Below are 13,279 nucleotides of genomic sequence, written 5' to 3'. Positions count from 1 at the left end.
CGCCACTGGAGTCAAGCTATCCTGGCTGATGACTGCTGATAGCCAGAAACCGGTCCTAGGATGCTTGATTCCGGTCCAGGGAAGACATGGCTTGGCAGTTCGGGCTGGACTGTTCCCATGAGGCACAGGGTCAAGACTGATTTGCATATGGCCATGTCTAAACTGGGGTGGCGTAGTGGGCAAAAGAACGATGGATTTAACCCAGATCTCTTGACTGGGGGAGAATGTCTGCATTGTCAGCATTCCGTCCATCATTTGTTTGTTGTAACGCTTTCCACAAGACCGGCGGTGCCCTCCCATATGCCCCGGTGAAGGTCTGCAAAATCTTCATTGTGTGCTGCATGCTGCACAACATGGCAGTGGAGAAGGCCATGCCACTCATCCTTGATCCGGATGAGCAGGATCATCCACCCGTGGAGGATGAAGGGCTCGGGCACGGGGCAAGTGAGGATGAGGATGAGGATGAGGACATCCGGAGTCAGCTTATCTGCAACTTCTTCTCATGATGGTGAGTCCCTGCGTCTGAGTGTGCACGCTTTGAGCCTTGTGTGGCATGTGTTGCAATGTGTGTGTCGAGCTGACTGTGTGCTAAGTGACTTGGAGGTGTGGTCTGATGTGTCATTCAAGTGATGATGTAATTCCACACATATTAGCTGGGACACTAAATTTATTAAGGGCATGGTGACAACATCATTCCTGTAGAGTACATGTACATGTCTGAGGATTACTAGCTCTTCGCTGACTTGTTGTGTGTCTGGCCTCCCCAGGTTCTTGCGGCTGTCGTCTGCTCATGTCATCATTGCCCTCCTGCTATTCCTCATGAGTATTGCAACGTGTTCTGGATCAGAGTTACATGCACAGTCATGGTGAAAAGTCACTTGGGGTAAGGAGTGCAGCAAGGCATTTTGTGGGTGGTACGTGTTTGTGATATGTGGGGACTGCTCCTGTGCATGTTGTGTTACCATGCATACATGTCGACTCACCATTGGCCACATGACATGTTGCATGGCTCCCATGAATTGATGGTCACCCTTCATGACAGTCATCTGTAATGGTTTGTGGATTCTGATGAAGGCATCAATGTGTGTATAACGTCCCTCAGGAACATACGGGATGCTAATGGTGGACATAGTGTGGGACATCCCCATATGAGGCTCAATGGGGAATTGTAGACTCTCCGTGTGCAGCAAGGGGTGTTAGGCTCAACCCCTTCACTTGTGTGCCAGTTCAGTAGGATTGACACATCTGTGTGTTGAAGGGGTTTCCAGTGTAGGTCACACATGGTCAGCCAAATGACCAGTGAGTCTGTTCCAATTGATGCATTTCCCCTAGTGTGAGGCTGAGTGATAAAGGTGTTCGTCACACTCCAAGGTGCCTCATCTCTGTCAATGCAGGTCTCTTGTCACTTTGCATGCGGCATATCTGGCATAGTTGTGGAAGATTATGCATAGGAGTCCATGTGTCGTTTAGCAACATGCATGCAGTTGCTCATGGGTTAGGCTCCCTATTGGGCATGAAGTACATGGTTGTGTATGTTTTTTGGCATGTTGGTCCACACAATGGGCCATCAACAGCTGCTGAGGGTGTGTCTCCTGTGCGCAGGTCGGCCTTCAGTTTCCTGATCCGGTGTCATGCTTCTTTGGTGATTGTGCATGCATTGTATCTGGGTGTGCCATGTGACACTGGACACTCCTTACTTTACACACGCGCCTGTTGCAGTTGTCCTTCTGATATCGTAGTCTATGTGTGCAAATTCTGTCATTTTGCAAGGAGATGCTGCCTGCTGCTGCGGCCCCTGCAGCAAGGGCCCACAGAGTATCCAGATTTGGCAACAGACACGCCTCCAAGATGCTCCTCACTTACTCCCTCCACCCATTCATTTGGCTGTCCTCAGCTTGTCTATGCCACTGTTGCCGCCACGCGGTGCCAAAGGCTGGACCATCAGCACATGCAAGGTGCACATTGCACCACCATCCTGTCCTTGCATAACCCACATCACACTACAGTCTGATGCATCAGCCACACTCCGAGCTATGTCCATCCGCACATCTAACGCCTGCTGTCAGACATACCCTGGGCACACACACAACACCTTTGCATGCTGAGTGTGCAACTCCAACTGCCTACACTGCGCTGCCCCGCCTTCCAGGCCCTGTCACACCAACCAGGTCACGTCCATAATACTCCCCACCGGCTCTGTAGCCCAGCAAGGGCATGGGAGTGGGACTCAAGGCTTCAGCATGTAGTATGGTGTAATCGTCTGGGACATGGCACAGGTATCATCTCTCAGCATGTCAATCTACAGAGTGTCCAGGACCCCCCTCTCCACCATCACATGCGCACAGCACCTCATCATCAGCTCGTATGCCATTACCAGCCAGGTGATCCTCACCCTCAACAAAGACACAGACATTGGCAGTTCCATCATTAAAGTATGCATGAGATCCATTGATGAATGGCTGAACACGAGCCACCTGAGGCTGGACTTGTACAGGACTGAGGTGATCATCTGAGGATTGTCCCCTTCCAGCTGGGTCAAGTGCCTGTGTCCCACCCGCAAGAGCCCTGCACAAGCACCCAGTGGCCACACACACAAGATGGTGTGCATCATGTTTGGCTCGCTCACATATGCCATGCTAGTCATCACCATCTGTACCTCATGCTGCAACAACCTCTGCATTATGCACATGATCCACAGATAGATCCACTCCAAGTAAAGACAGACCATCCCCCAGGTCCATGACAACGTCCGTGTCAAATACTGCCCTGCCCTCTATGGAGCAAGTACATCCAAACTCCCAGGAAACTTGTCCACTTCCAGGGTGCATCTGCACACCTCAGATTCAACACCCTGCGCCCCAGCCACCTCACCGTACACCATAGATAGCTGCAATGGATCACTGTCTGCTGCAGGATGACCTCCACACTCCCCACCCACACTCAGGAGGCAGTCCACAACCCCGACCCCAAACCAACCTTGTACGTCTGTCATCCTAGATCCCGTTTGGCCATCTCCGTGCATCCAACCTTGCCCTGGCCACCGTTCTTCACATCCACCGTCGTCCAGCATGCAGGACATTGTTCTCCCACCTGGGCACACATACCTGGGACTCCCTCCCCGGGAACCTCCACATGAGCCATCTCCTCTACGCCTTGATGATAATCTCCCAAATAGGTCTGTCCGCACAGTTTAGCAAGCCCCCCCTCAGCAGCCGGAGGCCATCACAGGTGAGTGTTGTGCTCCATGCCTACATTGAATGATATCTTGTGACCCATGTGTGTCCTGTACCAGACTCTGATCCCAGGGTATGGATGGCTTGAGTTAGTTCAACACTAACATAGTTTGACATTTCCACACACATATGTCGTCGAACAATGCAAAATGTCAGGAACGTCTCATGTCCAAAGTGATATATTTATTTGCGGTGGGGTAAGTGGTTTGGTAGATGCAATTAGGTGCTCTACCGGGGGAATAGAATCCAAAGTTCACAGGGGGAGATGTATCCTTGGCATTGGAAGTCATCAGAGTCCAGGGCACAGTGTTGGTCATCATTGGTCAGACTGTGACCAGCAAGTCCATGTGGCAGAGAATGTCATTGGATGAGGTGCTGCTGTTGCGCCAGAGGGCCAGGTGCCAGGCCAGGTGACCTGGGAGATGTGGATGGTCCGCTGACTCTCACGGTCTTTTCCGTGGACGACCCACCTTCCTCCGGGGACCCTCAGATGCAGGCCTTGACGATGCTGGGGACGCTCCGTCAGACGAATCCTCCTCCTCCTCCTCCCTCCCTGTGTCTGGTGCTGGTCTACGCCTGGTGGCACAGGGAGGGTTGCCGATGCTTTGGACGATCTGACGGAGTGATTGGCTCACGTCCCTGTGCACCGCCAGGAGCTCAGCCAGTCTTGCCTCCATCCGTCCTTGGTGTTGTTGATGACTGGCATGATGCTCGACCTGCAGGTTCTTAATCTCATCGAGGGTCCCCTGCATCTCGGAGAGTCTGGACATGACCTGGTTGATGCCTCTGGTGTCACGCCGGTATGAGTCCAGGATGTTGCGTATGTGTGACATACTGGTGTCCTGAGCTGGCTGGTCAGGTTCGCGCCTCCGCCTGCCTCCACTCCCACCACCCCTGCCCACTTGAGCCTGTCCTGCCCTTGTGGGCACATCGGGTCTATGGGACCCCTGAGGGATGGCATTTGCAGGGTTGCCTGCCTCCTCCTGGGTGCCCGGAGAACCTTGTCCCTCCTGGTCAGACTGGCTCTGTTGTTCAGTGCGAGCAGGGCTCCTGGGTGTGTCCTGGGATGTGGCAGGAATGGGGGTGATGGTTGGCACAGATGTACCTGACGCAGGTGCTGCAGGGGCTTGGGCACCAGAGGGTCCAGGTTGGTCGGGGTCATCCACGGAGTGGTGAGAGTCGTCGCTGCCGGTGGGATCGTCTTCACGCGGAGCCTGGGACTGTGAATCTTCCCCCCCAGTGTTGGGGGAGATCGTCGACGTTGCCCTGTGTGTGAGAAAGAGACAATGTTAATGGTGTTTCATGCGACATCTATGTTTCATACATATTCAAGTTGACACAGTTCCTCCAGGTAGTTGGATGTGCCTAGCATTCCTCTCAATGCCCACTTTGGGGATGGGTATGTTGCGGGGGACAGATTGGGATGTTCTCCTGAGTGTTTGAACTGTAGATCGTTTGCTCTGATGCTTATTTGGCTCTGGATTGGTCTTGTTGTGTCACATGTCCATTGTGGGAGTGTGTAGATCCGTTGCCTGCCCCGGGGGTGTGTGCTTGTGTTAGGGGGGGGGGTTGTGACAGGGCGTGCTGTTGTGTGTAGTGTGAGTTGTCATTCGGTCTCCCAGGTGATGCGTGTGTCCCCTCATGGTGCATGTTGGCATGACAGTGAGTGTGAGTTCCTGTGTTAGATACCTGTGCTTGTGGAGTTGGTGTTTGAGTGTACAGTGGTCCCAGGAGGGCCTTGTGCTGCATACAGCAGGGCCAAGTGTCAGCTACCTTGTCAGTACTTTGCCAGTCCCTGTGCATTGTGCATGGGTATATACCTATGCCATATGGGCTGAGGGCATTGGTGTCTGCGTCTCATTTTCACAATGTGTTGTGTGGGGCCCAGCCTCCCGGACATCCAGTCTTGTGTTTGTGGTTGTTGTAGCTTTGGACATGGCCTTGCCTTGATTTGTGAAGGGTGCATGGAGACGTTAGTGGCATGAGCGTGGTTTTTGAGTGTGGTTGTGTGCGGTGAGTGCTTGGGGGAAGTTGCGTGCATTTGGTGTATATGTGGTGTGGACCCCATTGCCCCCATGTTACGTAAGTTGTTTGTGTACTCACCAGGCTCTGCGACTCCTTCCACTCCGTGTACTCCCACCGGCGGTAGCAGGGCCATCACCTTCTCCTCCCAGGGATGGTAGTGTACGGGTCTGCGGGGCGGCCCACCTCCAGTGATGTTACTCTGGGCATACTCTTCGTTCATTTTCCTCTTGACCGCCCTGCGCAGATTGTACCACCTAGCTTGGCATTCATGCCTGGTCCTTCGGATGGGCACAACAGCATTCACCTTATCTACAATCCTCTGCCACATGGCAGATTTTTCAGCTATGCTGGTCTGTCTAACCAATGTTCCAAACAGCTGTGGCTCGACTCTGATGACTTCGTTGACAAGGAGGTCCAGCTCCGCCGTTGTGAACTTTGGATTCTTGTCTGTGGGCATGGTGTGGGGTGTGGGTGTGGGTGTGGATGGTTGTGGGTGTGTGGTTGTGAATGTGACGGTGTGTGTGTGAATGTGAAGAGGGGGATGTTTGTGGAGGAGGTTGTGTGAAGGTGTGTGAGTGAAGGTGTAGTGGAGGTATGAGTGATGTGCAGTTGTTTCTCAGTGTAGTTGTTTCTCAGTGGGGTCTGGCAGCAGTGGGTCTGTTGCAAAGGCTCATGGGTTGTGTGTGTGGGCCCTTTTTATTGGTCCATTTTTGGGTGTGGCTGTGTTTGAATTTTGGTGGGTGTGTTATAGGAGGTGGTTGTGATTTGGGGCCTCTGTTTGCCTGTGCCAGGTCAGTCATTGAGATGTATTTTGTCATGTAGATGTGTTTTGTGGTGTTGTACGAGTCAAATTGACCCTCCTTGTGCTGTTTTACAGTGTCCTGGTTCTGTAAGAGTCTTTTTCGCGTAGGTACGATCCGTACATACGCGATGCTGGGTGAGGGTGCTGGGGTACGGTGTTGGAGTGCGGCGCGTACATGCGGTGGGGGTTCAGTGCGTACACGTGCGGCCCTGGGGTACGGCGCGTACATGCGGAGGTACGGCACGTACATGGGGGGTAAGGCGCGTACATGGGGGGAGGGCGCGTACATGGGGGGAGGGCGCGTACATGCGGTGGGGGTACAGTGCATACAGGTGCGGCCCTGGGGTACGGCGCGTACATGCAGAGGTATGGCGCGTACATGGGGGGTAAGGCGCGTACATGCGGTGGGGGTACGGTGCGTACATGTGCGGCCCTGGGGTACGGCACGTATCTGCAGAGGTACGGCGCATACATGCGGGGGTGATGCGTGTACAGGGAGGGAAGGCTCGTACATGGGGGGTACGGCACGTACAGGTGCGGAGCTGGGGTACAGTGCGGACAGGGGGGCAAGGCGCGTACATGGGGTGGGTACGGCGCGTACATGGGGGGGTACGGCGCATACAGTTGCAGGGCTGGGGTACAGTGCGGACAGGGTGGTGTACGGTGCTGACATATTTGGGGGGTGGGGGGCTGTACAGCTCGTACACGGGCATAAGTTTACCCATGTACATGCGTGCTACTGCGTTGGCTCCATGTGGGCCATTTTACGTGCGAATGTGTATTCGGACGGATGGTTGGGATCGTACTTGCGCGCTCGGACTTGTGTTTTACGATTTGCACGTAACAATGTCCGGCTCACTCTCGTACACTTTTCCCGACGATATTTGGACGTGAAAACTTTCCAAGACATACTCTCGTAGACTTTTCCCGACGCTATTCGTAGTTATTTTTCACGGACGAATCGTACTTGGCAGTTTGTACGTTACTTGTACGACTCGTACGTAAAAAAATACGGATACGGGTCATACGCAAATTATTTTTAACGGATCGGAATCTGCACCTAAATTGTTATATTCCAAGTCCTTTATGGATGATTTGTCAATCAGCGGTTATGATCTGTGGAAGGCTACTATTGATCTTAAATCGGTTTGGGGTTCCAAACCGTGGCAGGTACAAGGAACAGAAGCTTTGCATCGTGCCTGCCTCATCCCGAACCACATGTTGTTCTTAAACTCAACGATCTTCCAGACCACCTGCTTTGGATTGGCTACTTCGAAAAAACTAAATTCTCCCTCTACTCTGGATCTGGGTGCTTATCCGAATTGGGATAATCACACAGATCTGTCCCTTGATGCGTTGCAGTCATGCATTACTAATACATCCTTCAATATTTCCAAGTTGCATTCTGAGGGATGGTTGACTTGGCAGACAAGTTCTGATTCCTGTCAACATCGTTTTCTGGGTTTAACACCTGGGTACACGCAGGTTTGCGTGGACCCTCGTTTTGAATCTTCTCATACTGTAACTACCTACTCTGAGGGGAAGTTATGCCAATCTTGGCTGCAACATTCCACCTTGGCATCTGTTAAACTGCATTTATCTAAATTACTTGAGAAAATAGATTTGAATGATTTTGTTAAGGGCCCTATAGGTGGCAGGTCCAAAAGATGGGTGTATGCTATTTATAACGAAGTTTGGAAGTTGTCACAGATTGAAGCTGCTTCCAAATTGAGGGCTATTGATCAAGCCAATATGGAAAAAGTGCTAGCTGTTATAGATAATAGCATTAACACCCTTTCTTCCAGAACTTACACTTTAGATAATATTGTTTCTTCTGTTGTTGATATTGTGCAAAATGATATGTCTGTTTTGTATCATGGTCAAAATCAATTACGTTCCATAATGCAATTTGCATGGACATTGCAAACGTTAAAGGCTGGGAATGTTCCCTGGGACTACATGAATACATCATCTTTGTTCCTTCCCTTTAATCTCACTGCAAAACAACAATTCATGTCCATGAAAGATGCAACATACTCATTACTGCATATTGAAAAGTTAGAACCTTTGCCTTTCTCTGTGGCCGAATTGAATTCTGCTGTGTGGCTTATCCACGGGTTAATCACATTGCCGTTTCCTTTGTTTAAATTCAGTTCATGCATGAAACACTATGCCCTGGGTAGATATGAACAGCTGGGTACTGCTTTCCTGCATGAAGTTTGGTCACTCCCATTTACATACAGGTGCATGAGAGATGGTAAAGAGGTCTATTTGAAAAGTGAGGAATGCACTTCCACACCTGATCACTCTGTAGTCTGTAGGCACATTCAATTGCATGGCGCATGCAATGTGCACGCTCCTAATATAGCTTGCGTCCTGAAAGGGATTCCAGCGCCAGCTATTATACCCTCTTTTACGCTGCTGGCTAACGGTAGTTATTTGCTTTTAAATAATGGGGCTTGCTGTGGGATGCTAGTGGGAATTCCCTACATAGTGACTGTATCACAGAGAGTAGTCTGCTGTAAGAATGTCCTTTTCCCGCCCCCGCATGGGCGGCTAGATGTATCCATCTGGCCTTCCATTCTAACCTTGAAAGCGGAGTTCAACAAGATGAGCAGAATAAGGGCTCTATTGTCTCAAAAAGAAGTCGCATTGACTTCCTCCCGGGAAACATTTGTCCTTCACGTAGCAAATACGCGCACCGAGGTGCAAGCGCTTTTGAATACTGATCTCCCACTTCATTTTGAAGAACCGGGAATTTAATCCCAGCGGCGCAGGGGACACGCCCTCAGTCTTCGGGTTCACCTGTCTTATAGTACAGAGACACGGGATTCTTCTGCTGACATCAAAGATCGTATTTATTAGCTGCAGCCAGTAACAGAGATCCTAGAAGTACAACACGGTGTATGTTCTCAGGAGACTGCTCAACCAAAAGGAGTGGAGCATCGTCTTTTATGTCAAAAACCACGTTCCTGGCTAGCATCAATTACTTACAGGTTTGACCAATCAGAGGATGACATTTACAGAGGCATCAGATAACGACAAACCCACTTTCAGTTAACCAGCCCATCATCAATGACACGGTAAAAATCCAGCATTCTTGCTCGAACAGGCTGGACGAACCCGTCATAAAAGACCTTAACCCAAATCAATAATTAGCTCATAAGGCCATAAAAGGGAAGGAGCAGAAACAGATGAGAGGCAAGATAGAGGGGTGTGTGCGTGTACCATAGGGTCAATAATGTCCTGCTCTTTGATCACTATCTGACCAGCTGCTTAACAAGGGCCTGGCTTAACAAGTTTTGGCTTCGGGCAACACGGTCAGTTGACTCAGGTCAAATAGAAGTCAATACGCACTCAAGCTAAGGGGTATGCGTCCCTGGAGACTTGCTTGGCCAGTCATTTCTTGATCATTTGCCTAGATGAGGGCAACCACAAAATGGCGGATGTGCACAAAATGAAACCCAAGGGTACCGGCCAGATCGTCCAATGCACAGTCAAAATCTTGGTGTAGAATGATGAAAATGCTCATGCATACCGCACTTGTCATTCGCGGTTCGCTGATACCAAGATCATCAGGATATGACGACCTTCATTGAACGGGTTCAGAATTCACGGAACCACAGACCCTCCTTTTGCCCTTACATAGGCAATAACCTAAACTCATGTCAATCTGAATCCAGGTCTATGTTCATCAGATCATTGAGATGTTGCTGTAGCATCATCCTGGTACTTAGTAACTCTCTCTGGACAGGTCTCCTCGAGCACGAGGTAGCAAAAAGGCCACATATTACGGGAGCACACTGTACACAAAGACAGAACAGGAAGAGGGTAGCTAATACCATCCCAATGACCATCAGGATCTTCCATCCCCAAGTGGATAACAATCCCCAGAACCATTCCATAAACGACCAATCTCCTTCGTCCACATGTATGGACTCGGAGATCTTATGTAACTTGGAGATGGCTTGGAAAACTGTCGGAGCGTTATCTGGGATGAAAACACAACAGCTCGATTGGATCAATTTACAGACCCCCCCTCTATCTGCAAGTATGACATCCAATGCAACTCTGTTCTGAAGGGTCATAAGGCGATCCGACTGGAGCTCAGCAGTCAAGTTACTAAGGGCGCCGGCAGTTTCGACTATGGTGGACTCAACCACTCTCGTCAATTGCCGTATGTTCCTGCTGTTAACCATAGGTTCCCAAAACGGCAGAAAACCCTTCACGGAATCTCCCAATTCTTGTCCTGCAGTATCTTCCTTACTGAAGACACCTCTAACGACTCTCGTTTTGTGGTAATCTGCCGCAGCTGTAAATGTAGGAGGCAACAAGAACGAGACAAAACATGTGCCCGAGAAATCAGGGGGCAACCATGTATATGCTCGGTCATTGCAAATGAAGTAGGTACCCTTAGCTGCTAAAAACGGTGGGGAAGTCTGGGACGCAAAAACATATGTCTCAGTGCAAACACTCTTCCCTAGCTGAGCTCTAGGATTCTCGCCATTTCCTTGCAGACAGTAATGACCCCGATGGGGTACTATCCAGATCGGGGAAGATCTCTTCGCTCGTTTGTTCCCACTCAGACTAACTCCATATCCAGTGACGTTCCATCCAATATACGCTAGTGTCTCATCTCTCGGGATAGCCTCATAAGAGCTCATTTCTCTGATCATGTCGACTATTCCCTTGACCAGAGCACTATTCTTCGGGCTATCTTTCAGAGAACGTAGGGGGTTAACTTCACGGGCATAAATGAACATTGTTCTGTATGCCCACACAGAACCATTGTAGCTAAATGGCAGGACCAGGTAAGGAATACCTTTCTCGGCAGTATGGGGCATAAGGCCACACACCCAACAATTGGTTGTGTTCACTACTAGCTGGTGTTGGTGCAGAAGCTGAACAAAGGAATTATTAGCGAATTCCATTCTCCTAATGGACTCATGTTCAGGCAGAGGGTGAAAAGAATGTGAAGAAACAGTAGGAGGAGGCATAGGTTGTGTAGTGGGCATGAATGTCGCTTGACTAGAGAATGTCACATATCCAATTAAAAACATTATTAAACTTAACAGTATAAACAGACATAATATTAAAAAACGTTTCCTACTCATTATTATACAGATTTTACTCTTGAAGCTCATTCTTTTAGTAGGTCTCTCCATCTCGAAAAACTCCATCCTCTAATCGTGCTGCTCGCGGCGGATGGGTGTTCTGTGCTAAGGAGTGCGCCTGTCGGTCCAGGGAACGCCCTGAGACCAACCAGAACCGTCGACCTAACGTCTTCGGCTTGCACTCCAAGGACTTGGCACCGCGACCCTACAGCTGAACCCGGATGGTGGTTCGAAAAACAAAAATTAAAAAAAAATAGTTTCTCGGAGGGGAGCCAACCAAAAGAATAGCAAAGAAGGGACTCAGTTTGTTATTCGTCCCACGACTCTCGGTCGCAAGTTATAGCGCTCTTTACCAGGCAATGTCTGTTCTCGGAAGAGTAAGTCAGGTTCAAAAGTGTTCAAATGATTTGATGGAGGTACAACTTCTTGGAGAAGTTCGTCGCTCTCTGGCTCAATGTTTGTTCCAAACAAACGGGCATCGCTGAAAGGCAGAAAACGAGGCACGGTCTCAGTCTCAGAATCAGGAAGTCCTTTTTGGACCCACCGGTCGTACGGCAGAGGCAAAGGGACCCTCCTACAATGTACGCCGTGAATCCAGTTCTTTTTACCGTGCACTCGTACCGCAGAACGGGTGGACAATAACACCAGATACGGTCCTATCCAGCGGGGCTGCTCGTTCCGGGTTCGCTGAAAGTTCTTCACGAGCACCCACGCGCCAGGTTCAATGGTGTGCCCTGGATCTTCAGAAACCTGTGGCAAAGTATCATGAACTTCGCTCTGTGTCGTAGGCACACTCATTTTCGCAATCGCTTGGATTCTCTCTGGGGTCAATCTTCTTCCCTCCTTTGATAAGAGGTGACCTAAGTAGGTAACTTCTTGTCGGCAATACTGCAACTTCGACAGAGAAACTTTATGATGGAATTCAGACAAGTGACATAACAACGACAGAGTAGCCTCTCTACAAGTCTCTTCATTTTCAGCGGCGACTAAAAGATCGTCAACATACTGAAAAAGGGCAGCGCCGTTGGGTAAAACCAACAAATCTAGTTGCGTCTTTAAAGCTTGACTATAGATCGATGGACTCTCACAATAGCCTTGAGGAGTGCGTTTAAACCTGGAGCTTCGGCCTCCTAAAGAGAAGCCAAAAATATCTCTACTCTCTGCGGCAATCGGGATGCTGAAGAAAGCATTCTTCAAATCAATCACGGAAAACCACGTGGCTGTAGCCGGAATCAAAGTCAGTAGAGCGGTGATATCAGGCACAACAGGGAATTGTGGAACAACGATCTTATTTACCTCGCGAAGATCGATCACAAACCTATATACAGGAGGCTGAGAAAAATCAGTTTGTTTCAGAACCGGCAGAACCGGACTATTGCACACATTACCTCTCGTTTCCTCAATCACACCTTTCTCAATCAGATCAGAGATGATCGCCAAAAGTGCTTTTTCACCATCATTTGAGATACGATACTGTGGAATGCGTGGTAATCTAGCATTCACCTTCAATGTCACAACATATGGTGGAATCTCCAAAAGACCCACATCATTAGGACCAGTAGCCCAAAGAGAATCAGGAAGAGAAGACAATTCAACTGGAAGTCGGTTTTTAGACAAATACATCGGAGAGATCACTCTCTTTCCCAATGTAAGCTGTACTCCTGAAGGAGAACAATAAAGCGTTGCATACAATCTCTTCAACAAGTCCAAGCCCAACAAGTTCTCACCACAACCTGTCATCAGAATGAGGGGTGCTTCGAAGTCACAAGGTCCAACAGAATGAGACAAAGGACTAGAAATCGAATTGCTAACCGGGGCGCCAGAAAAACCTACTGAAACATTCGTTAAGCCAGACAAAGGTGCGCCAGGGAGTTTGGTGTGCATGATAGAACTTTTCGCAGCACCAGTATCCAACAGAAAAGGTTCAGACACCCCTGCTGCAATCACTTCAACATAAGGTCCACTCTGATCTACTGGAACTGAAACAACTCCCTTTCTTTGTCTGTGGCTGTCCTATCAATCATTACCTTCCATACTCTCTCCTTCAACGTAATAATCGTCCGCATAATACTGAGCCGTCCTACCAGACGCACCATTCTGTTGAT

The 13,279-nt window shown here is 49.6% G+C and overlaps 1 protein-coding gene across 1 annotated transcript in view; it reads right to left on the bottom strand.

Moving 5' to 3' along the window:
- LOC146823042 (endogenous retrovirus group PABLB member 1 Env polyprotein-like) overlaps positions 1-11,204 on the bottom strand; it is a 43,968-nt gene extending 32,764 nt beyond the window's left edge. The window contains exon 1 of the mRNA XM_085606359.1: positions 9,794-11,204. Coding sequence (XP_085462485.1) covers positions 9,794-11,204 — 1,411 coding nt within the window. The remainder of the gene's footprint in view (positions 1-9,793) is intronic.
- Between the last annotated feature and the right edge of the window lie 2,075 nt (positions 11,205-13,279).

The sequence above is a fragment of the Triturus cristatus genome, chromosome 5_2 (genome assembly GCF_964204655.1).
Source record: "Triturus cristatus chromosome 5_2, aTriCri1.1, whole genome shotgun sequence".
NCBI classification, from domain to species: Eukaryota; Metazoa; Chordata; class Amphibia; order Caudata; family Salamandridae; genus Triturus; species Triturus cristatus.
Note: the sequence above shows the minus strand (reverse complement) of the source record. Positions and strands in the feature narration are given on the sequence as shown.